At 39.3% G+C, this 24,277-nt stretch overlaps 2 protein-coding genes across 2 annotated transcripts; both read left to right on the top strand.

Moving 5' to 3' along the window:
* Positions 1-1,368: 1,368 nt before the first annotated feature.
* On the top strand, positions 1,369-17,175 carry LOC121383614 (predicted GPI-anchored protein 58). Its single transcript, XM_041513704.1, has 2 exons — positions 1,369-1,483; positions 16,526-17,175. The coding sequence occupies exons 1-2, from the start codon at positions 1,369-1,371 to the stop codon at positions 17,173-17,175; spliced, it is 765 nt and encodes a 254-aa protein (XP_041369638.1).
* Positions 17,176-17,995: 820 nt separating this feature from the next.
* On the top strand, positions 17,996-19,030 carry LOC121383615. Its single transcript, XM_041513705.1, has one exon. The coding sequence runs from the start codon at positions 17,996-17,998 to the stop codon at positions 19,028-19,030; it is 1,035 nt and encodes a 344-aa protein (XP_041369639.1).
* The last annotated feature ends 5,247 nt before the right edge of the window (positions 19,031-24,277 follow it).

The following is a 24,277-nucleotide window of genomic DNA, read 5'->3' on the forward strand; positions in this document are numbered from 1 at the left end:
GTCCTGAAGTCAAAAATAAGAAAGGTTATTAAGAAAGAGCACACTCGACTGAAAGGCTCTGGCGCTAGACAGATCTATAGCTCTTTAAGGAACAAGATATCTGCTATATCTGAAAGGTATATTCAAAAGATTTTAAACGAAGACTCATCGCACCAACAGTTAAATATACAATTTAAGGACAAAAATATTGCTACACCCATTTTAGCTAACAGGGTGAATGAAAAATACCAGATAGATCGTATGGATGTTGGAAAACAACATGCCACGATGCACGAGGGGAAGGAATACAGATACTGTCTAACAATAATTGATGTTTTAGTAAGTTTGTTTGATTAGTACCTCTACCAACAAAACATAGTTTGGATGTAGCCAAAAGTCTGAAATGAATATATAATGTATTTCGGTATCCCGAGATCATTCAAAGTGATAATGGGACAGAATTTAAGGGTGCAGTCGAAGCATTTTGCATTAAACACAAAATAAAGCAAATCAGGTCACGCCCATATCATCCACAGTCACAGGGTAAAGTTGAGAATGTTCATAGGGCTATCCGCAGAAAGATTTGATGAGTTCAGGGCAAAATCACTAGTTAACTGGCTTGAAAATCTAGATAAATATCAATCAGCTCTAAATGATTGTCCAAGACGACCATTAGGCAACCAATCACCAAGTGATGTATATTTTGGCAGATACGTACTGAAAAGTGGGGAAACGAGTTCGCAAGATCGCAAGGGATGCCACCAAACAATGGCATCAAAACACCATACAGCGATCCAGTAAGCAAACAAAACGTTATTCTACAGGAGACAGGGTATGGTTCAGGAATAAAATAGGTAAATCCCAAGTAGATGTATGCAAAGGCACGGGCATCAGCATAAAGAAAGGGAGGGGGAAATATGAAGTACAGTGTATTAAAGGGAATGACGTATTCACATCGTAAAAAAACCTTTCGTTAGATCAGATGCTAACATAAACATAATTTTTAATACTCCCCTTGATGGAAATTGTATGTTTAGTGCATTGTCATTTCTGCTACAAAATATTGACATTTTCCGTTCTGCTACATCTATCAGAACAGACATTGTGTCTGAAATGAGATTACAACGGTGTACTTTCGAACCATTTGTTGAAGAATGGGAAAGTTACATATATGCAATGTCCAAAGGTACGGGGACCACTTAGTATTACAAACAGCGGCACAAATGTATGCCACAGACATCCAAGTTATTTCTTCAAACGGTAGACTTTATGATAAAACGATTTCCACCACAACCCAGTCATCAACGACACTGTATCTTGGTAACATACCAGATCACCATTATGTAGCAGTCATTTGAATCGATTGAAGCAGAATTCGATGAAGATCAAATGGCAATGACAGAAGATGATCCGTCACAACAGAAACTTGAATCGGAGTTAGGTGACAAAGCAGAACCAGAGTACCAGGATCTCGCAGATGAGTTGATTCCTGGAAACACCAACAGTGTGTCATTCGACAGCATGCCAATTGAAATTGTATTGCATATACATGTAGCTAAATTTCTTGATTGTGTTACTTTGCAAAAACTCGCCTGTTAAGTAGACAAATGTCTAATATTGTTTTGCAAATTAGTAAGCTACAGTGTATTTCAGGCCAAATTTGGAATCGCAGATAAAACATTTGTATTCCGTTTCAGTTAATTTACTGACACGACGAGCTGTCAGAAATAGTGGTCTGGCAAAAAATAGTAAACCAGAGAAACTGGTATTTGGCCTGGTTACAACTGCATAAAGATGAAACTAGACCTGGCTGGTACTATATTGTAAGAGTCTACTGGCGGTATTAGAAACTGCAAAACATGCTACTGAGTTGTGATTTAATTGATCTTTGTTAACATTTTAATATTCATATACGTGTCTTATATGGTTAAATAAAACAAGGGACCCATCGAGTTATTTATCACCTAGTTCACCACGACTGGTATATCAAATACAATGGTATATGCTATCCTGTCTGTGGATATAAAAGATCCCTTACTACTAATGGAAACATATAGCGGGTTTCGTCTCTAAGACTATATGTCAAAATTACCAAATGTTTGACATCCAATAGTTGATGATTAATAAATCAATGTGCTCAAGTGGTGTCGTTAAACAAAACAAACTTTTTTTTTTAAATTCGTTGGGTTTTTTTTTTTTTTTTTTTTTTTAATGGTTGGTTCAGTCACTGGTTATCAGATGCAAAAAAAAACATTTTTATATATACTCTTTCAAAAAAGAAATTCATGGAATTATCTCTTTAAGTGGCATAATTTCGTTATTTATTATCGTATCACAGTCAAATTTGACATGAGTATGTGACAATGTTTTTACTATGGACTGACGGCAGTGGAGGCGTTTTCGTCACCAAACAGCGTCGCACGAAGGCGTCCAGTTCGTCCCATAGATGTTCAATGGGGTTGAGATCTGGCGATTTTGATGGCCATGGCAGCACATTAATGTTCTCATTCTGTAGGAAATCCATTGTTACACGTGCCGTATGCGGCCTAGCATTGTCCTGCTGAAAGATTTCTCTCTGTCGATCCAAAATGGGAAGCATGTAACGGCAAAGAATTTTATCGCGGTAGCGTACAGCTGTCAGGTTGCCTTGTACGAACACAAGTTCACTTCTGCCGGTGTACAAGATGGCTCCCCACATCATGTCACTCCCTCCACCGAATGTGTCAACTTGGGCGACGCAGTTGTTTGCAAAACGTTAATTGCGGCGTCCGTAAATACATTGTCGTCCATCACGTCGCTGTAGAAGGAAACGTGACTCGTCGCTGAACCATACTCGCCGCCAGTTTCCCAAGTTCCACCCCTGTCCATTCGTACACCAGCGAACACGTAAATGTCGATGTTGACGTCGCAGGACGGGGCCAACATACGGTCTCCTAGCCCGTAAACCAGCTTCTCGAAGTCGGTTCCGAATGGTTAGTGCAGACACCCTTCTCAAACCAAGTATGCGTCCAGCAGTGTTTGTTGCTGTGGCAGTTCGGTGACGCGATCTTGTACTGCAGTTGTTATGCGAGGACTTCTACTTCTGGGCCGGTCTTCAGATGATTGAAACTGCTGGTACCTGTCCCAGAGACGTGAAATGGTGCTCTGATGGACGTTCATGTGGCGTGCAACTGCTGACTGCGATTCACCTAACTGGAGGCGGCCTATTGCAATGTTTCGATTCGGCAGGTTTAGTCTTGACATCTTGTAACTCATCTACGTCAAAATGGAAATGAGGCATCATTGCGAGCATTGTAGCTTTAAATACCCATCACTACCCCAATCTTTTCCCCGAGTTTAACGTGCATTCACCAAAATCTGACCATTTCACGCCGATTTCCTGCAATTGTCGTACAGCTTGCCGTAACGTGCGTTAAATTTGTTTTAGGGTGCATTTGCGCATGCTGTCCCATTCCAGAAACATTAACAAATATGGTCATTCAGCAACATTGTACACAAAAAAAACTATATTCTGTAAAATCTAACAGTTTTCTTCTTTCCCTATCACCTATGCGTTTCTTTTTTGACAGAGTATATTATATGTTAAATAAGTACTACGTAAAATTATACAGAACAAAACTACGATCAAGTCAGAAGGGTTACCCTTGTCTACAAGCGTTTGCATATGTACATGTTTGTTAGGGACCAGTGCAATAATTACGTGGCACTGGTTTCGTGAAAAAATAACCCCATGATCCCCATCAACCGAGTACCTGCCATCCATAAAACTAACAGCTTAACCATTACATCAGCAGTACCAGCCTATATATCGTGTGTACTAACAGCTTAACCATTACGTCAGCAGTACCAGCCTATGTATCGTGTGTACTAACAGCTTAACCATTACGTCAGCAGTACCAGCCTATGTATCGTGTGTACTAACAGCTTAACCATTACGTCAGCAGTACCAGCCTATGTATCGTGTGTACTAACAGCTTAACCATTACGTCAGCAGTACCAGCCTATGTATCGTGTGTACTAACAGCTTAACCATTACGTCAGCAGTACCAGCCTATGTATCGTGTGTACTAACAGCTTAACCATTACGTCAGCAGTACCAGCCTATGTATCGTGCGTACTAACAGCTTAACCATTACGTCAGCAGTACCAGCCTATGTATCGTGCGTATTAACAGCTTAACCATTACGTCAGCAGTACCAGCCTATGTATCGTGCGTACTAACAGCTTAACCATTACGTCAGCAGTACCAGCCTATGTATATCGTGCGTACTAACAGCTTAACCATTACGTCAGCAGTACCAGCCTATGTATATCGTGTGTACTAACAGCTTAACCATTACGTCAGCAGTACCAGCCTATGTATATCGTGTGTACTAACAGCTTAACCATTACGTCAGCAGTACCAGCCTATGTATATCGTGTGTACTAACAGCTTAACCATTACGTCAGCAGTACCAGCCTATGTATATCGTGTGTACTAACAGCTTAACCATTACGTCAGCAGTACCAGCCTATGTATATCGTGCGTACTAACAGCTTAACCATTACGTCAGCAGTACCAGCCTATGTATATCGTGCGTACTAACAGCTTAACCATTACGTCAGCAGTACCAGCCTATGTATATCGTGCGTACTAACAGCTTAACCATTACGTCAGCAGTACCAGCCTATGTATATCGTGTGTACTAACAGCTTAACCATTACGTCAGCAGTACCAGCCTATGTATATCGTGTGTACTAACAGCTTAACCATTACGTCAGCAGTACCAGCCTATTTATCGTGTGTACTAACAGCTTAACCATTACGTCAGCAGTACCAGCCTATGTATCGTGCGCATAACCAACTCATTAGTAGGTACACATCCCGATACCGGCTCTCACCCAGAGCGAGCGTTTAAGGACTCAATAGGCAGATGTAAGGCCATTACACCTACCTGCTCTCTTACTACAGAGGCGGATCTAAGGAGGGCACCAGGGGCCGCCCCCCCCCCCCCCCCCCCCCACCCCCCTAAATTTTGCGACAGTTATAATTTTATTATATATTGTTTTTAAAAAATTCATTGGAGAAACAAAAGAACAACTAATAAAAAGGTCTGGCCTTATGCATGACCGATGTCACACACCTAGAAGTCCTACCCCTCCAGTCAAAGATGCAAATAAAACAATGTTTTCGGTCTCATGACATTGCCCCCCCCCTCTCCCACCCCCACCCCCCCACCCCCAAATGGATTTTTTTGATCCGCCACTGTATTAGCACTCTTACTAAAAAAAACTAACACTAACCACTGTGTCCATGATAGCGTGCGTGAACATTCATTGGATATAAGCACGAAAATAAAGTTGAAATGAATGAGATACCGTGCGTATATTCAATCGGTGAAGGTTTACCATCAACCAAATGAAATAACCGGTGTACGTCAAGTGTCGGTCAAACGTGCCTATCGGGTTTCATGTTGTCAGATATGGATTTTATTTCCCAATACACGTAATCTAACCCAGAATGAGTGCACCACTATATTTAGTGGTAAGTATATGTAAGCCAACTATTCGGACTGGTTCTTCATGACTAGTGCATGTTTTTCAACTACTGTGGTATGAGCTGTCCTGTATGTGTGGAAGTATATAATTTATAAAGGTTAACATGGTAATAAAAGTAGCAGCGATTTTTCTTTCAATCTAATCAGTTTTGGACAAGATATCATATCCTCATCCGATTCAGATGCGGGAAAATCAGTGTTCTTATAAAAATTGTATTGCTTATTTGAACGCTATTTTTGTGATTATGTCCACCTAAGGTTCAAACAGGCTAACCTGGGCACATACCTGTAGCAATCTGACATTTCCCCACAGAGTTGTTAAAGCCTGAAACGTAATAGTACTGTAGGTACCTTACATTCCTCAATTATGTTAATACCTAATGATCCTTACAACACATGGCGGTTTGATGTCCCACATACACCTGTACAACAGATAGCGGCAAACAACAGATGGCGGTTCGAAGTCCCTTTTTCAGTTACTACAGATGTCGAATCCTAGCGGCAGCAACAGCAACGCTAAATGTAGTTACTGCAGATAGCGTTGTTACTGCAGATCGCTGTCGCTCACTGGGGACCATGAAAAAAGGGCACATTGGCTTGTTAAAAGGGCATCTTAATAAAAGTTTTAATATTTGCAGTTAACATGAATATGTTTCAATGATTTACCAATTCTCCAAAATATTTACCAATTTACCAATTCTCAAAAAAAGCTCTATCGTCTGCAAAGAAAGAAAGAAAGAAAGAAATGTTTTATTTAACGACGCACTCAACACATTTTATTTACGGTTATATGGCGTCAGACATATGGTTAAGGACCACACAGATTTTGAGAGGAAACCCGCTGTCGCCATTACATGGGCTACTCTTCCGATTGGCAGCAAGGGATCTTTTATTTGCGCTTCCCACAGGCAGGATAGCACAAACCATGGCCTTTGTTGAACACTCACTCAGGGTTTGGAGTCGGTATCTGGATTAAAAATCCCATGCCTCGACTGGGATCCGAACCCAGTACCTACCAGCCTGTAGACCGATGGCCTGTCACGACGCCACCGAGGCCGGTCGTCTGCAAAGAGTCCGATACTTAATTTTGATCTATTTGATATGTCTGAATCAGTGAAAGCCTTGATCAAGTCGTTTTAAAAAATACTAAATAAAGGATGCAATAACTGATCCCTGGGAGATTTCATAGATGATAATAAACGAGTTACCAGTTATTATCAAATTTGTGTCCCGAGTGAAATAATTTTTAATTTCCACGAGCTTTAGCGAGTGACAAATGAAAATTATTTCACGAGGGACATAAATTTGATAATGACTGGTACCGAATTTGTTATTCTATTTATTTTTTCTCTAAAAGTCTTTATTTTCGCCGCATATGCATGAAGGCCAACCTGTATAGAAACGATGTAAACCACTTTACGCACTGTTCTGAGAATTAACCGGCCTCGGTGGCGTCGTGGCAGGCCGTCGGTCTACAGGCTGGTAGGTACTGGGTTCGGATCCCAGTCGAGGCATGGGATTTTTAATCCAGATACTGACTCCAAACCCTGAGTGAGTGCTCCGCAAGGCTCAATGGGTAGGTGTAAACCACTTGCACCGACCAGTGATCCATAACTGGTTCAACAAAGGCCATGGTTTGTACTATCCTGCCTGTGGGAAGCGCAAATAAAAGATCCCTTGCTGCCTATCGGAAGAGTAGCCCATGTAGTGGCGACAGCGGGTTTCTTCTCAAAATCTGTGTGGTCCTGAACCATATGTCTGACGCCATATAACCGTAAATAAAATGTGTTGAGTGCGTCGTTAAATAAAACACTTCTTTTTTTGTTCTGAGAATTACTATAACTTTGTAATTTAATCACGTTCATAAATAATTTTCGAAAACAAAAGTTCTCTTTATTGTGCTACAAAATCTTTAAGGAATTGCATTAAAATGACATTTTGTTATAAATTTAACACAAAAAACTGAGAGCCGTAAACGCAAACTCTTTAAACTACATGACGCCATTTTGTGTGTTTGCCAAATCGTGATGACGTCATAATGAATACCGACAAGGTCATTGGTTTGTATGTGTCAAATTGTCCAATAGTATTGTTCGTTAGACCGATGCAGAATATTTCTCACTGAGAAAATATGGAAAATATTTTCCCTGTTATGAGTGACCGCTGGGGTAATTTCTTTTTTAAAAATCTAATATGGGAAAAGAAAAAACATAGAGGTTAACTGAAAAAGTTCTATTGTGTATAAAACAATCAACTAAATTAAACATCTGGACCCATATTCACAAAAAAGTGTAAATTTACGTCTACGACTAGCACTTACGTCTGCCGTAGATTTACGTTTACGTGCAAGAAGCACCTTATTCTCAAAGATGGTCGTAAATGTAAACGTAACTTAGTTGGACGTAAATCTACGATTTAACACTCTCACTGGAGTAATTAATAAAAACACATTAGAAACGATGGCTACAGGGTAAATAACAAATGCGCAAAACGCAATTTTGTTTGTCGTCTGCTAACAATAACATTGCGAACAGTGAACCATGGCATTTTGGTATTGGTGGGTATTCGCGTTTTGGTACGAACTTGAGGACATTTCTTAAAAAGGAAAAGATAACTCAGGAGAAATTGGCCGAGTCGAAAACATTCGTTCGATCACGAACAAAAATATATTAAATCCGTGGGCGTTCGCCATCGCAAACTGCTTCATTTATTGGAAATACTGCTAGTTTCCGTAAATAATAGTAAATAACGGCGATCGTGCTTGATTTATTATATGTACACAACTTACGAGCAGCGTTAGTTGCAACCTGAGGCACTCTTATATTTACGTCCAACTTTACACGTAACTTACGTTTTCGTTGTTTCGTGAATAGCTCTTCAGTCGTAGATTTACGTTTACGTGTAAAACTAGACTTACGATATTTTGTGAATATGGGTCCTGACCTTTTACTCCCATATTATACATTTTAGCTAATAAATAACCCGTGGCGCCAGACAATGTCCTAAGCCTTTTCGATATCAACAAACACCCCGCCACCATGTGTTTCTTCCAAAAGGCATCTTTAATTTCGGTTTGTAAATGAAGAAGGTGGTCAGTGGTAGAGTGGTGTTTCCTAAAACAACTTTAGAATTGACTCAATAAATTATTACTTTCCCAAAAGTGGATAAGGCGATTGTTAACCATAGTTTCCATTGTCTTGCACACACTGGAACGAATGAATGAATGAATGTTTAACGACACCCCAGCACGAAAAATACATCGGCTATTGGGTGTCAAACTATGGTAATGCAAATAAATAAAGTCAAAGTGATTATTAACATCAATATAAAAATTCAACAGTTAAATTAAAACACAGTGTAAAGAAATGTGCACAAAATACAAATATTACAGACAGATACAATTAAAATTTAGAATAAAAGTCAGCATCACGTAAAAATTGTAAAACAAATTCTGGATGGAATCGAAATGATTCCATCACATTTCTCTGTCCAAATATATATCTTTCTGAGTTTCTTTCAAATACTTAAATTCCACCAAAATGTGGCGCACCGTCAGTGTACACTGAGAGTGCTGCACACACTGGAAGTTAGGGATATAGGTCTATAATTAGTAGGATTGGAAAGGTCCTTACCCAAGCAAGGGGCATGTAACCTTGTTTCCAAATTAAATTTAAAAGCTCCAGTAATAGCCCAAGGGTAACTATTGGTATATTTACAACAAAAAAAACAACTAAATATATCTGGACCCGGTCCAGTCCCTTTACGATTAGAAAAAGCATTGAACAAATCCTGGAGTTTAAATGGTACATTATAGACAGTATCCCCCTTTGGGGATTTAGAATCCAGGGGAATTTTATCTTCTTTTTCCATTTTTAATTTTTTAATTAAAAAAAACTTTAGAATAATTAGTAGTTGCTGAGTTATTTTTAAATGTTTGTCCCAGCGCATTAGCCTTTTGTTAATTAGTTAAATAAATCTTACTATTTCTTAAAATATTATTGTGTGTATTTGGTTTCCCCTGGATTCTTTTAATTTTTGACCATGCGTCTTTAATAGAACATTTACTATCAATCGAAAAAGAACAACTGTTCCCATGAGACTTTTTGGCTTTTAATACTTCTGAAGACAATTTATATTTACTTTCTTTAAATTGTTTGATATTTTCACAATTGTTATCTTTTAAACTTTATTTCTTAATTTATTTCTCTGTATTTTTAAATTTGTAAGTTCATCAGTCCAACAAGGTACAGAATTAGATTTTGCTTTATTATTTGAAATGGGGACGGTTAAATTTGCAATTTTAATAACAGCATTCATTAAATTATCACTAAATTTATCAATATTTTTATTTCTAATCTGCACATGGTAAAATTTATCACACAAGTCTCTAAACGTGTGCCAATTGGCTTTATTTATTTTTATAATTAATATGTTCTTGCCAATTATCAGAAATTAAAAAAAAAGACGGGACAAAGGGGCACTTGTAAGCACTTGTAAATTAGAACTTTAAAAGGCACTATTCTAGGGACGGCTTGGTCTAGGTAGGATATAAAAACGATACAAAGGGGCATGTGTAAATTATAATTAGTAATGATAGGCATATGATCGCTACCCAAGTCATTAAGGATACCTCACATACATTTAGCCGCCATGGCTTGTGACACTAGGGTCGTGACAAGACATGTCCATGCATGATTTATTTCAGAATGAAAAGTCTCAGTGTCATCGTTGAGACGTGCTAAATCTAGCTTATCCATCAATGCTTCTATTACGGTCACTTGTGTATTTGTAGAATTAGACCCACAAAGTATATTTTTACTACTAAAATCTCCCGTGATAATTAAATTATCATTAAATTTACCAATTATTTTAAAATAATTTTCCAATGTAATTTGTCTAACTGTGGCACCCGGATGTATGTAAAAATTTAAAACATTTATATTTTCTTTGTGCCATGTATTGATACTCCTAGTGATTCTGTTAGTGTGAATATTAATGTTTGGAATAAATGAATGAGGAATGCCATTCTTAACATAGGTAGCAATACCTCCTCTGGATGTATAAAGAAGAGGTCTGTATCACCTGGTATTTTAAATTCAGTATATAGTCTTTTCCTTCTTTTTTTTCTTCTTTTTTTTTGGTTTAAAAGTATAATTTCGAATCCAGGTCTCTTGCACACAGATAATATCAATATTATTATTAGGTTGGTTAATGAAATTAACAAGTTCAGCTCCATGACCCATGGAGCGTAGACCCTTGGCATTCCATTGTAGAACAGTAAGACCATTTTTAATTTTAACATTATTTTTTATTTTTTATTATATATTATATTTACACTTTTTATTGTCAGGCCTATCTCCTGTTATGGAAATGTGAAGCTATGCTAGTTAAATTATAAGTCTCTATGTTATTTAATCAACACTAGTGTATAAGTACGAGTATCAGCAACAGAGTCATCCAATAAAATTAAACATTTTTCTCTATAGTACGAGATGTTTCTGTTGTAGGTAGAATCACACATGATGTTAAAGCCTTAATGATTGTTCAATGTCCCACAGGCCAACTCGGAAGCCTCTCTAATAGAAGACAAAGAGTATTTTTGATTTGTGGATTTGGAGATCGTTCTGTAATTAGTCTTGTCAAATCCAACGCTGTTATTTGGTAGTTGGGACTGACAGCTCTATTACAACTTGTGCTGTTTTATTCCCGTATAGCTAGTGAAGCCCCTGCCAGAGGAGGGGGTAGGTGCAGGTGCAGCAGGTGCAGCCCCCCCCCCCCCCGGTAGTTGTCCTTCCAATCTAATTAAAATTAGCTCCACTATTACATGTGGATCTAACAGCAGCCCGTTGAAGCTCATGTCCAGCTGACCTTTCATTCGACCAACCAAAACCTTACTTACAAAACCATGCCAGTGATTTGATGATGATGATGATGATGATGATGATGATGATGATAACTAGTTTAACGTACCCATATACCACTAGGGTTTCGAACAGGCCCATCCCGAGTCCGACCTCCGACTCGGGATGTGTGTGTGTGTGGGGGGGGGGGGGGGGGTAGTGTTGAAAATGGGCAGAATTTTGAATAGAATAGTGAATAGAATTTAAAAAAAAAAAAAAAAAAAAAACTACAAGCCAAACATAAATGGAATTGACTGCTCGGCCGAATATTTATATAATTTGGAGCATTTTAGAAGGACAGTCTAAAAATAAATAAGAGAAAGAAGAGAGGATCGGACTATTTTTATTTTTATTTTTTTTTACAGTAATTTCGACATAAAATTTTGAACGAAGGTCTAATGTTTAAAGTCCAATCTATATGTCCACGTAAGTGGCCTCGTTAAGGCCGTTGGAGGTTGGCCTACGGCGAACCGATGAGCGGAGAACCGGCAAAGGCGGGGATGAAGTGCTTCCATCTCTGGTCGGCGAGGATGGTTATGACACTCCGGTAGTCGTTGCCGAAAAGGGCCTTGACGATCCTGTGGATGGTGTGGCTATCCATCTCTCTAACCAGGACCGCTTGTCGGTAGACTCCTTCTCGGCGCTGAGTTAGTACCAACCCCGTCTTGCCGGCTGTAGATTTGATGGTGTGTAGCTCGTAAGCGCTTCCATCAGGCAGTTTTAACTCTGGTTTCCTCGACTCAGGCTGGGTTGGGGGCGGCGTCGTATACAATCTAGAGTTTATTACTGCACTTTTCCCCGTTTTTTCAATGTTGAAATAGACCAACAAGTTCGCCTATTGCATAAATAGTCTCGCCCGATATTTTTAGAATTTGTATGCTCCCGAATAACGTATGAAAGGCGAAGTGTAATTGGTCAATATTTAAAGCTGCAATGTCTTGTTTCAATCGTATATAATCAAGAAAGAAAAAAAGAAGTGTTTTATTTAACGACGCACTCAACACATTTTATTTACGGTTATATGGCGTCAGACATATGTTTAAGGACCACACAGATTTTGAGAGGAAACCCGCTGTCGCCACTGCATGGGCTACTCTTCCGATTAGCAGCAAGGGATCTTTTATTTCCGCTTCCCACAGGCAGGATAGCACAAACCATGGCCTTTGTTGAACCAGTTATGGATCACTGGTCGGTGCAAGTGGTTTACACCTACCCATTGAGCCTTGCGGAGCACTCACTCAGGGTTTGGAGTCGGTATCTGGATTAAAAATCCCATGCCTCGACTGGGATCCGAACCCAGTACCTACCAGCCTGTAGACCGATGGCCTGCCATGACGCCACCGAGGCCGGTCCGTATATAATCAAGTTCTAAGTTCAAATACAAGCATAACTGCACTTTTAATTCACTTGCGAGTTGTCGTCATTAACGCATATCGTCAAATGCTTACTAGCCAGTTAGAACAATTCTCGCCATTTTGTAATACCGAGCGGATTCTAGCAGCCACTTCCTAGGAGTCCGGTGTTTAGAACGTCGCCATGAGGGTCTGCTGAAATAGGCTGCTAGCGTAATTGGCTGCTAGGAATTGGCTGCTAGAATTCGCTCGGTTTTTGTAATGCAACAATAGCCGAACCGTACTATTTTTAGCCCAGAGGGAGCCCGGCAAAAGTGTCCCACTTTCAAAATAGTGGGTTTATTTTTAACTTAGAAAAGCCAGTGTAGTGGAACGGGAACGGGAAACTCTATTAACGTGCCCCTATCCACGAAGGTTCAGGCACGCCCACCACGGATTTAGCCTCTGACTTCGCCAGTGACTAACTCCGGAGCAGGGGGGGGGGGGGGGGGGGGGGTAAGTTTGAGGTGGGCGGAATTTGGAAAAAAGCCATTTAGTAAAGTCACGCGAGCGCGGACCAAATAGCAGACACTTCGCAAACTTGAAGTAACACCGAGTGGGAGCCGTGTTCTGATTGGCTGAATTTCGATTCCTCGGTGAAGCCTGTTTAGTGAAACCAATTCGGAGTGCGGCGTCTTATATGCACCAAACGTAATGGGATTTTCTGTTCTAAATGCTTAAATAATAAAAATATTCCAGACAATGCACGTTTAAATTGTTATTTATACATGAAATTTTACTCAGCACGTTTAAATTGTTAATTATACATGAATTTTAATCAGATTGTTGTCCTACTTTCTAAGATCTCAACTGCCTTTAAGTAAGCACTACACTCTTTGCCATGGGTGCACTGTGACTGCTCACAGTTGTCACAGGAAAAGGGTCGTGTGCAGGGATTACCTGAAGATCTCTTCGGGTGGCTCCCACACATCTAAAACAGGTGGGGTCCCTCCTGGTGGACCTGAACCTGTTTACATTGTGCCCCCACCTCGGACATTTTGTACACTTATTGGGGTTTGTTTGTGGGTTGTTGTTTTTTTTTGTTTTTTTTAATCAAAGTGCAACATTTTGTGTCCCACTCCATCAAGCAAGAGAATGTCAGTCAGCGTGGACTGGGCCAAAAGAAGACCGAGAAAGCAATTTTTCAAACAGTAATGTTGGCTATAGAAAGGTCCCGGTTGTCCCTCCTTATCTTACCTGTGAGGTCGGACCCCATGTGCCCTATCAGGTTATTTTAATAATTCTTCTGAGTGGGGGTTCAATCTAATTAAAATTAGCTCCACTATTACATGCGGATCTAAAGACAGCCAGTTGGAGCTCATGTCCACCAATCAAAACCTTACTTGCAGAATCATGCCAGTGATTTAAAACTAACAACACTGCGTAGTCCCCAATGTCCAGGTAACATTTCGTCTGTAAATAATAATTTAAATATTGACCAATCACACTTCGCCTTTTATAACGTTATTTGGGAGCATACAAATTCTAAAAATATCGGGCGAGTCTATTTTAGTGGCCGCATTACAGCGAACCATACCAATACGTACGGGGTGGGTTATCAGTCTTCAATTTTACATTAGAAATTATTTATTTATTTATAAAATAAAAAAAACCTAAATCAGTCTTCAGTTTTGCATTACAAATTATTTATTTTATAAAATAAAACATGTTTTAAGGCATTCGTAATTCACACGAAACATACCCTCAGGATAATTCGGAATGTTTTCAAATTATTTTTAAATCACTGGCAAGATTCTGCAAGCAAGGTTTTGATTGGTGGACATGAGCTCCAACTGGCTGTCTTTAGATCCACATGTAATAGTGGAGCTAATTTTAATTAGATTGAGTGGGGGTTCTACCTGCCCAGATTCGCCCCCCCCCCCCCCCATTCTATTCTTATGAACTGGTTGGAAAGGGATATTTGACTGATCACTGGGAATATTCCCCCCTCCCTAGATGGATTAACTTGTTTGTAAAATGGGTCATCACTCCCGTGGTTCTGACCCTGAGGTTGCGCACCCTCAGTTCCCAGGGCGGGAAACTCTTCATGGTCCATAGCAGAGGTCCATAACATCGGTAGTCGATTTCAGTCTCACCTGACGTTTGGGTTTAGGACCATTCTAATTTTGGTAGATCAGGACTGGGCTTATTAACAAAATCTTTACTTGACAAATACATTTTCTGCGACCTCCACTGGTCGTAGAGATGCATTATCTCAAGTGGAGCCGACCGGGCCGATTCAGAAGTCCGAGAGATTATAGAAAAATCAATGCTGTCGCAAGCATTAAAAAACACAGCGCTTTCAGAATCAGAAACAATAACATCACGAATCTCACGAAGAGAAATTTGACAAGCTGAACTAAGTCGGAATGAATCTGCCTACTAGTTTCGGCGATCTGTCTGCGAGTGTTCTCGCAGGCCCGTAGGAACGACTTTGGGAGGGGGGGGGGGGGGGGGGGGGGGGGGTTTGGGCACTGACGGATCGGTTACAAACTCTATATCAGATTTTGGTTACAATGACAAACATTATTATGTAAAAAAAGAAAAAAAAGGCTCACAAGTGGGGGAGCACCCCCCCCCCCCCCCAGTTCCTACGGGCCTGTCTCAGCGTTCACCGTATCGCTAACGGTGGAACTAGGGTCGGTACCCGCAGACACCTCCCCTTCGATTGGTTCAGTGTTACAGTGATTTCGTCGATGCTCCTGGGGAACGGTCTAATACGCAGGGACGGCCCAATGAAATCAAAGGGGGTATCCGTCGGTGCTCTGGTGATTGTTTGGCCGTTGAGTAGCCGAGAGTGAAAAAAAGACAGTGTTTTCGATATCAACAAGAGACGTCTTTTGCAAGTTGGCGACGGTGTGTTGAAGATACACTAAACCGTAGGCAGTGGGGTCCAGATTGCCAAACATCACCCTTCTCAACACTGGAATTTTAGATTCATTTGCAGTTTTCAAACTTTTGATTTTATTTTGGACGGGGTTAGAGCGGGGGGGGGGGGGGGGGGGAGGTACTGATCAGCGAGAGCATCAAATTTATTACTGGTAGGGATAGTTGAAAAAAAACTCAGCCTCGTCCACCTCCTCTTTCTCTGTCGACCGAACCGCCGCGTTTGCTTTCCTTTTCCGGGTTTCTTTAATAGTTGAAAACTCTGGAGGGATCGTTTACATGCACCATCCCACAGACAGGGTAGTACATACCACGGCCTTTGATATACCAGTCGTGGTGCACTGGTGGGGCCGGACGTAGCCCAGTGGTAAAGCGTTCGCTTGATGCGCGGTCGGTCTGGGATCGATCCCCGTCGGTGGGCCCATTGGGCTATTTCTCATTCCAGCCAGTGCACCACGACTGGTATATCAAAGGCCGTGGTATGTGTTATCCTGTCTGTGGGATGGTGCATATAAAAGATCCCTTGCTGCTAATCAAAAAGAGTAGCCGACAGCGGGTTTCCTCTCTCAATATCTGTGTGGTCCTTAACCATATGTCCGACGCCATATAACCATAAATAAAATGTGTTGAGTGCGTCGTTAAATAAAACATTTCCTTCCTTCTGGTGCACTGGCTGGAACGAGAAATAGCCCAATTGGCCAACCGACGTGGATCGATCTTAGACCGACTGCGCATCGAGCGAGCTCTTTACCACTAGGCTTGGATGGCGTGGAGGGTTACTTCCCATTAGTCATACCCCCATTAGTCATATGGTCAATAGTAATACAATTAGGAAAGCAGTCAAGTAGTAAACCGGTGGCTAAACCGCCGGCGGCGACTCCTTCTGTTCGACCGCCGAACACCGCTCACCCGAGCAAGAAGACAAAAACAGAAGAGGTTCCGGCCCCGGATGTTCCAGCTTCTCTGCCAACGGAAGAGCCGGAGACGGAGTTCGACCCAGAGATCTGCGTCACACCGTACAACCAGCCACCTGCACCAAATCCTTCGCAAGCGCTTCCGGACATGTCGCCGATTAAACCGGCGACACCCGTTGAGGCGCAGGCCCGGAAGGTGGCTGTTGTCAAGAGGAAGGCGACCACTCCCCCGAGTGCCATACCAGCCAAGCCGAGCCGCCCCTCTCAACCGCCGGAACCAGACGAAAAACCAGTGGAGCAGTGGTCACTGCAGGCCAGCCGGCTCCCCCAGCGTTACCAACAACTGGTTAAAAACAACATCCGAGACGAACGCCAACTCATCAGCAGACCCAAGGCCCTAGCATACCAACCTTTGCCAGACAATCCAGACGAGGGGGAGTTCGTAGTACATGACTCAAGATGCGGGAGGGACACAACGCAGTTTGCGTCACCATCTGCCGGAGCGGAATATTCAGCCAAGGACTGCTACTATTGGAGATGGACAACCCGACATTACATCGCGTTCTGAAAACCGTCGCGGGGTCTCATTACCGTACCATCACCAAGGCTTTAGCAGACTCCGACTACCGGCAGTTCCTCCCGCAGCTTGAGATCACCGGGTACATCGGATCCCCCTAGACGCCAACCTTTACTAGGACAGGTATCAACCTCCTTTTTGGGCTAGTTAGACTTTAAATGTTTCGATCGAGTTCAAAATTCTTATGTTTATTTTTTTACAAATAGTCTAACGCATTTTATTTTGGCGCCCGATCAATTGCTCAAAAATCATCTTTAAAACTTTTCGGCCGAGCAGTCTCAACTATTTTGGGTTAAATTTTAGAGTCCAGACATGTTTTTGGATGCAGTTACTCTTTGTAGACTTAGGTATTTGTCAGGCTTCACCGAGGAATCGAAACTTAGCCAATCAGAGCACGGCTCCCACTCGGTGATACTTCAAGTTTGCGAAGTGTCTGCTATTCGGTCCGCGCTTGCGTTTGACCGCACTAAATGGCTTTTTTCCAAAACCTGCCCACTTCAAACTCAATTCCCCCCCCCCCCCCCCCCCCCCCCCCCCCCCCCCCGCTCCGGAGTTGGTCACTGGCGAAGTCAGAGGCTAAATCCGAAGTGGGCGTACCTGAACCTCTGTGGATAGGGGCACGTTAAACCCAGTTTCCATTCCATTCCATACTTGCACCATGGCTGGACTTCGGAGAGTGGAGTATTTATTGTCGCAGTCTTCTATGCGAAAGCGGGCCAGAGAAGAAACAACAACGTTGAGTGCTGTTTACAATGAAGAGATAGTCAAACACGACCCAGGTCAAGTCTGAGTATTGCCAGCATTCCCCAGCATGAGCAGTGCACTGTACAGACATCGACGGAAGCAGATCCCTGCACTTCCCCTGACAAGATCCGATGTGGACCTTAATGGAGTATGGACAGAGACTGCTGATGGCCGCCCTTTCCTCTTGACCGCTGGCGGTGATGCAGATAAGATACTGATCTTCTTCACTGATCAACAGCTTCGTGCTTTGCAGTCGGCCGACACAATCTATATGGACGGCACCTTTTCTTCATGTCCTGATCTCTGGGATCATGTCTACATTCTTCATGCCAGGAGCGGGTCAACCACATACGCACTTGTATATGTCTTGCTGCCCGACAGACAAATAGCCACCTACTGCAGACTGTTCAGTCAACTCAAGACCACAGTTCAGATACGACTCAACCTAACTCTTGACCCTGCTACAGTCCAGACAGACGTTGAGTTGGCTGCCATTCGTCCTGTTGTGAGGGAATTTCCTAACGCCGAGGTCAAGGGTTGTTACTTCCATTACTGTCAGGCATTGTGGAGGAAGGTGCAGAACCTGGGACTTGCAGTGCAGTACAAGGAAGATCCTCCCGTCCAACAGTGGATCCGCAGGGCTGCCAGATTAGCTCTACTACCACTAAACGAAGTTCAGGACGCGTGGATTGAAGCCATGGACTCGACACCAAATGTTCCTCGTGCCCAAGAGTTCAATGACTACATGATCGTCAACTGGATTGATTATGATGCTCGCTTCCCCCTGCCGCTCTGGAACCACCATGAGACCAATGGGCCACGCACCAACAACAATCTGGAAGGATTCCACAACCGTCTCAACAAAGCAATGCCCCACTACCAACCGAACATCTATCGTTTTGTGGACATTATTAAGAAGATCGAGTTTGCAGACAGAGCCAAGATTTCCCAGATTGACTTCGGCGCCGCTCCTCCATCCCGCAAGCGTGTGTACAGAGAGATGGAAAACAGACCAGTTAGACTCAATGATCAATTGCAGCAGAGAGTCAAGACGCCACTTCAGTTCTTAGATGCTGTCGGCTTTCTACTGAAACTTGCTTAAGTGATCAAGAGACAATACGTGTAAACTGCATAAACGTGTTTTGTTCTCTGGATACAATATTGACATTTTCATTTTTTTTATCAATAAAATGAATAAATAATTATAAGCCTTTCTTTCATTAGTCATACAATATACAACAATGTGGGATCATACCATTTTTATCTGGGTAACGGGCAGATGATTAAGTGTGCACCAAACCTTGACCTGTGTATGACAAATAAGGGTATGACTAATGGGGGGATACCGCGTGGAGGAATGTTTAATATCGTTATAGTCCCACGCCATGTTATTGTCAATCGACCGGCTTATTGCCGCTCCCCCGGGGATGCTCTGAGCAGAAGTATTTAAGTGCCTAACGATAGTCCTGCTTAAGTTCATAATGGCTTTGTCAAAATCGGTAGCCTGATCCATTGTTTACGTGTGGGATATATAGAAATATTAGTTTTAATTTAATAAACTATAGTGAAATACATGGCTATATCAAAAGTTAGTTAATCAGTATTTAGCACTACTAATACTAACCTTAGTACAGAGTAATAACACTAGTTAAATTTAGAAAACAGCGGATTACAAAATAACGAAGTTCAAAATGGCGGACGGGAAGATGAAGAAGAAATTGCACGTGTTGAAGAAACACTTTCAACTGCCTCGGTGATTAAAAAAAGGTTTAGTAGACACAATGATTAACCTAGATGAAACACATACTAGCCACACAACATGTAAACCTGGAGTCAATTAAGGTACAAAACATTTGGCATTTTTATAAGCAAAGAAATCATAGGGGAAATATACATTTGGAGTATAAATGTAGACTTGAACATTCACTTAGTGCATAAATATTATAATATTACAAGTAATTTACAGTGACTACATTATAAATTATGACTCTAAATTGCCAGGGACTTGGAGGTTCTAAAAAAAGAAAAGATATGTTGAATTATTTGAAACAGAAACATCTTAATATTTATTGTTTGCAGGATACACATTTTACTAAGGAACTTGAACCATACATACAAGCACAGTGGGGTTATACATGCTTATTTAATTCTTACTGTAATAACTGCAGAGGTGTAGCTATCATGATAAATAACAATTTTGAATTTATTATAAACAAAACAAAAACAGATGATTCGGGAAATTATATAGCTGTAGATATGACCATTGAGGGTAAGAAGATAACACTTATAAATATATATGGACCTAATGATGATAACTCCACCTTGTTTAAAGATTTACTGAAATGCATCGATGACTTTGTTATTGAACAACCGGCCTCGGTGGCGTCGTAGTTAGGCCATCGGTCAACAGGCTGGTAGGTACTGGGTTCGGATCCCAGTCGAGGTATGGGATTTTTAATCCAGATACCGACTCCAAACCTTGACTGAGTGCTCCGCAAGGATATACACACATGGAGAAAAAATACCCGCTCAAACAAAGCTAGGTTAGATTTTTATCTTATTTCCAATAATTTAATGGTACAGGTAGAAAAGGTAACAATTGAGAATAGTTATAGGTCTGACCATACCGGAGTAATTTTAAGTCTAAAACAAAATAATATAAAAGGTACAGGTTTATGGAAATTTAACAATTCTCTGCTACACGATACAAATTGTGTTAATACCGTAAAACCAATTATAGAAAATATAAAACTCCAATATGCCGTCCCTTTATACAATGTAGAGAAAATAACACAATCCCTAATGATACAATTCAATTTACTATTAATGATCAATATCTTATTCAGCAGCCAAGAAAAGGGGGAAAAAATTACACTGAAACAAAACTTTGTGAAGACATAAAAACATTAGAAGAAAATCTAGCATTAAATTTCAGTGAAATAGAAGAAAATAAAATAAAAAGATGGACATTAGAAAAGAAAGACTAAAGGGACATTTCATTAGATCTCGAGCTCAATGGGTGGAAGAGGGAGAAAAGCCAAAAAAGTATTTTTGTAACAATGAATCTAGGAACTTTTATAATAAATTAATTTCAAAAATAGAACAAGAACATGGAAAAGTTATTACAGATCAAAAAGAAATATTGAAAGAAACCAAATTGTTTTATGAAAAACTTTATTCCAAACAGCAGAGAAAATTAAGGAATACAAATTTGATAAATTATCATAGCACGAAGAAAATAAATTAGAAGAAGAATTAACATATTCAGAAATTTTATTTTATCTATAAAGTATGAAACATGACAAAAGTCCGGGTTCAGATGGTTTCTCAGCTGAGTTTTTAAAACATTTTTGGATAGACTTAGGATATTTTATAGTCAGATCTATTAATTTCAGCTACAGTATCCACGAAATCTCTAATGTGCAAAAGTTAGGTATTATAACATGTATTTCAAAACCAAATAAATCTAAGCAATTTCTTAAAAATTGGAGACCGATAACACTTTTAAACTGCACCTATAAAATAGCATCAGGCTGTATTGCAAACATGATAAAAAGCATTAAAGATAAAATTATTGAAAAAGATCAAACTGGATCTATAAAAGGAAGATACATAGGCGAAAATATACGTTTAATATATGACATTATGCAATACATCGAAACACAAAATACACCAGGTCAACTACTATTAGTAGACTTTGAAAAAGCTTTTGATTCTCTAGCATGGTCTTTCATTCAAAAAGTTTTAGATATTTTTAATTTTAAGACTTCTATTAAAAACTGGATAAAAACATTTATGCGCGGAAACACTTGCAATTTTAATACGTGATAATAAAGACATTAAGGGTATAAATATTGATGGAGAAGAATTCCTGATTTCTCAATATGCCGACGACACTACCTTTATCTTAGATGGATCTCCAGATTCCATGTACAATACACTTACTACACTGGATTTCATTGCAAAAATATCTGGTCTGGAGCTAAATTATTCAAATTCAAAGATAATATGGATAGGCAGGAAAAAATATTCAAAAGAAGTGTTTCATCATTCTAGATGGAAGTTAGAATGGGGTTCAATTCAATTTACTTCATTAGGTATTAATTTCTCTTTAAATTTACAATATATTATTAAAGATAATTTCGAGCCAAAAATAGGAGAATTAGAAATGGTATTAACAGCATGGAGTGCCCGTAAACTTACACCATTAGGCAGACTCACAGTGTTAAAATCACTAATATTACCAAAAATAACAAATTTGTTAATTTCGCTACCATCCCCGTCAGAACAGTTAGTTGAAAAGTTAAATAAGCGATTTTACAAATTCATTTGGCAAAATAAACCTGACAAAGTAAAAAGAGATGTTATAATTCAGGACCATAAAAACGGGAGGTTAAAAATTATTAAATTATCTACTTTTATAACATCACTAAGGTCAACGTGGATAAGAAGGTTACTTTTAAACAACACAAAACTGACATGTCTTTTCTCGTCAGTTACAGGTATATCGATCAAAGAACTAATTATATATGGTGATCATTTTATTAATTTACAAAGTTAAAAACATGACTAACCCTTTTTGGGAAGATGTTCTAGATAGCTGGCGAAACATCCAATGTAAACAACCAATAGAAAATGAAAACGATATAGTTGGTATTAACATTTGGTTTAACAGTAAAATATTAAAGAATAAGAAGCCTATTTTTTATAGAAAACAAAATATCCAGAAAAGGGAGTTTGTTTCATTAGTGATTTAGATAATACTGATGGAGGATTTCTAAATTTATGCGATTTTATAGCAAACTTTAATATAAAAACAAACTTTCTAGGGTTTAATTAATGCAGTGAAATGTTTCATAGGGATATAATGATGAAATAAACGAGTCAATTACAAACGCAAAACCAACTTACCCCCACAAGCTAAAACAACTTCTTAAATATAAATCGGGAGGTAGAGAAATATATAAATAGTTATGCTACACAAAAGCCATTCCAAAGTCTCAATTAAAATCTAAAATAAAGGTTTTTGTTATTCACCAGCAGAATCGAATATATTTTACAATATACCATTTAAATATGTTAGAGATACAACTTTACGTTGGTTTCAATATAAAATTCTACACAGATTTCTCGTTACTAACACATTTCTATATACAATACATTATATTAAGTCAAATAAGTGTACTTTTTGTAATCGTATACCAGAGACAATTGAACATCTATTTTATGATTGTTGTTATGTTAAAGAATTTTGGAAAGATATTACAAACTGGATATTCATTATTATAGGAGAGTGCATAATTATAGATAAATATATTGCCATTTTGGGTCTGCTTAAAAAAACACCAAATACATATGCAATAAACTGGTTAATTATTAACATAAAATATTATATTTATTCCATGAAAATACAAAAATAAAAATTAAACTTCTCTGCCTTAAAAACTATAATTAAAAAAAAAGTTGAAAACTGAAAAATGTATCTTATTTAAAAATGGTAATAGCAGTGGTATAATGTATTTCAAACATCATAACAAATTATTAAATCTATGAAATATTGAGATATATTTATTTCTAAAATACCTTCTTCGCACTTTCTACTCCTTCACACACCTTTTCATAATACTTTCTTTTATCAAAACTAATTCCGTACACAACATTTTTTCATTTTTCTTTTTTTTCCTTTTTGGTCCCAGATAATAATAATTTAAAAAAGATCAACAACAAAAAAACAAACAAACCAAAAACAAACAAAATATCAACAACAACAATAATATACATAAAGTGTGTGGATTATATCTATTCGTATGTATATATTTTGCCATTTATATGTATGTATATAAAACTGTGTATACTATATGAAATTTTTAAAATATTGTGAGACAGTGAGCTCAGGGCACCCCAATCCTGACACCGCCATTTTATATCCTGGGGACAATAAAATATTTAAAACAAAAAACAAAAAACAAAAACAAAACAAAAAAACTACCTAGATGAAGCAAGATTATCAGAGGCCACAAAATACGACCTTCCTGCTCCCCGTCTGCGTAGGAATGAATGATAGCACCAAAAACAACATTTTATTAGGGACTATCTGTACTGCACAGTGAATGTGTAACCTTCTGTAAATAAATTGGAAATGGTATCTGAATTGTAAAAAAAAGAAACGAAGGTTGCATATCGTCAATAGTACCTCTGATACTCTTATTGAAAAAGCAAAACCCATCATAATTAGAAAAACGTTTGAGGAAGATTTTAATATTTTAAACATAAATAAACGGTTGTTATATTTTTAGTACAAAATGTATTTTTACAAAGTGAATTGACATATAGAGTTACGATTTGTCTC

Source organism: Gigantopelta aegis, chromosome 10 (genome assembly GCF_016097555.1).
Source record: "Gigantopelta aegis isolate Gae_Host chromosome 10, Gae_host_genome, whole genome shotgun sequence".
NCBI classification, from domain to species: domain Eukaryota; kingdom Metazoa; phylum Mollusca; class Gastropoda; order Neomphalida; family Peltospiridae; genus Gigantopelta; species Gigantopelta aegis.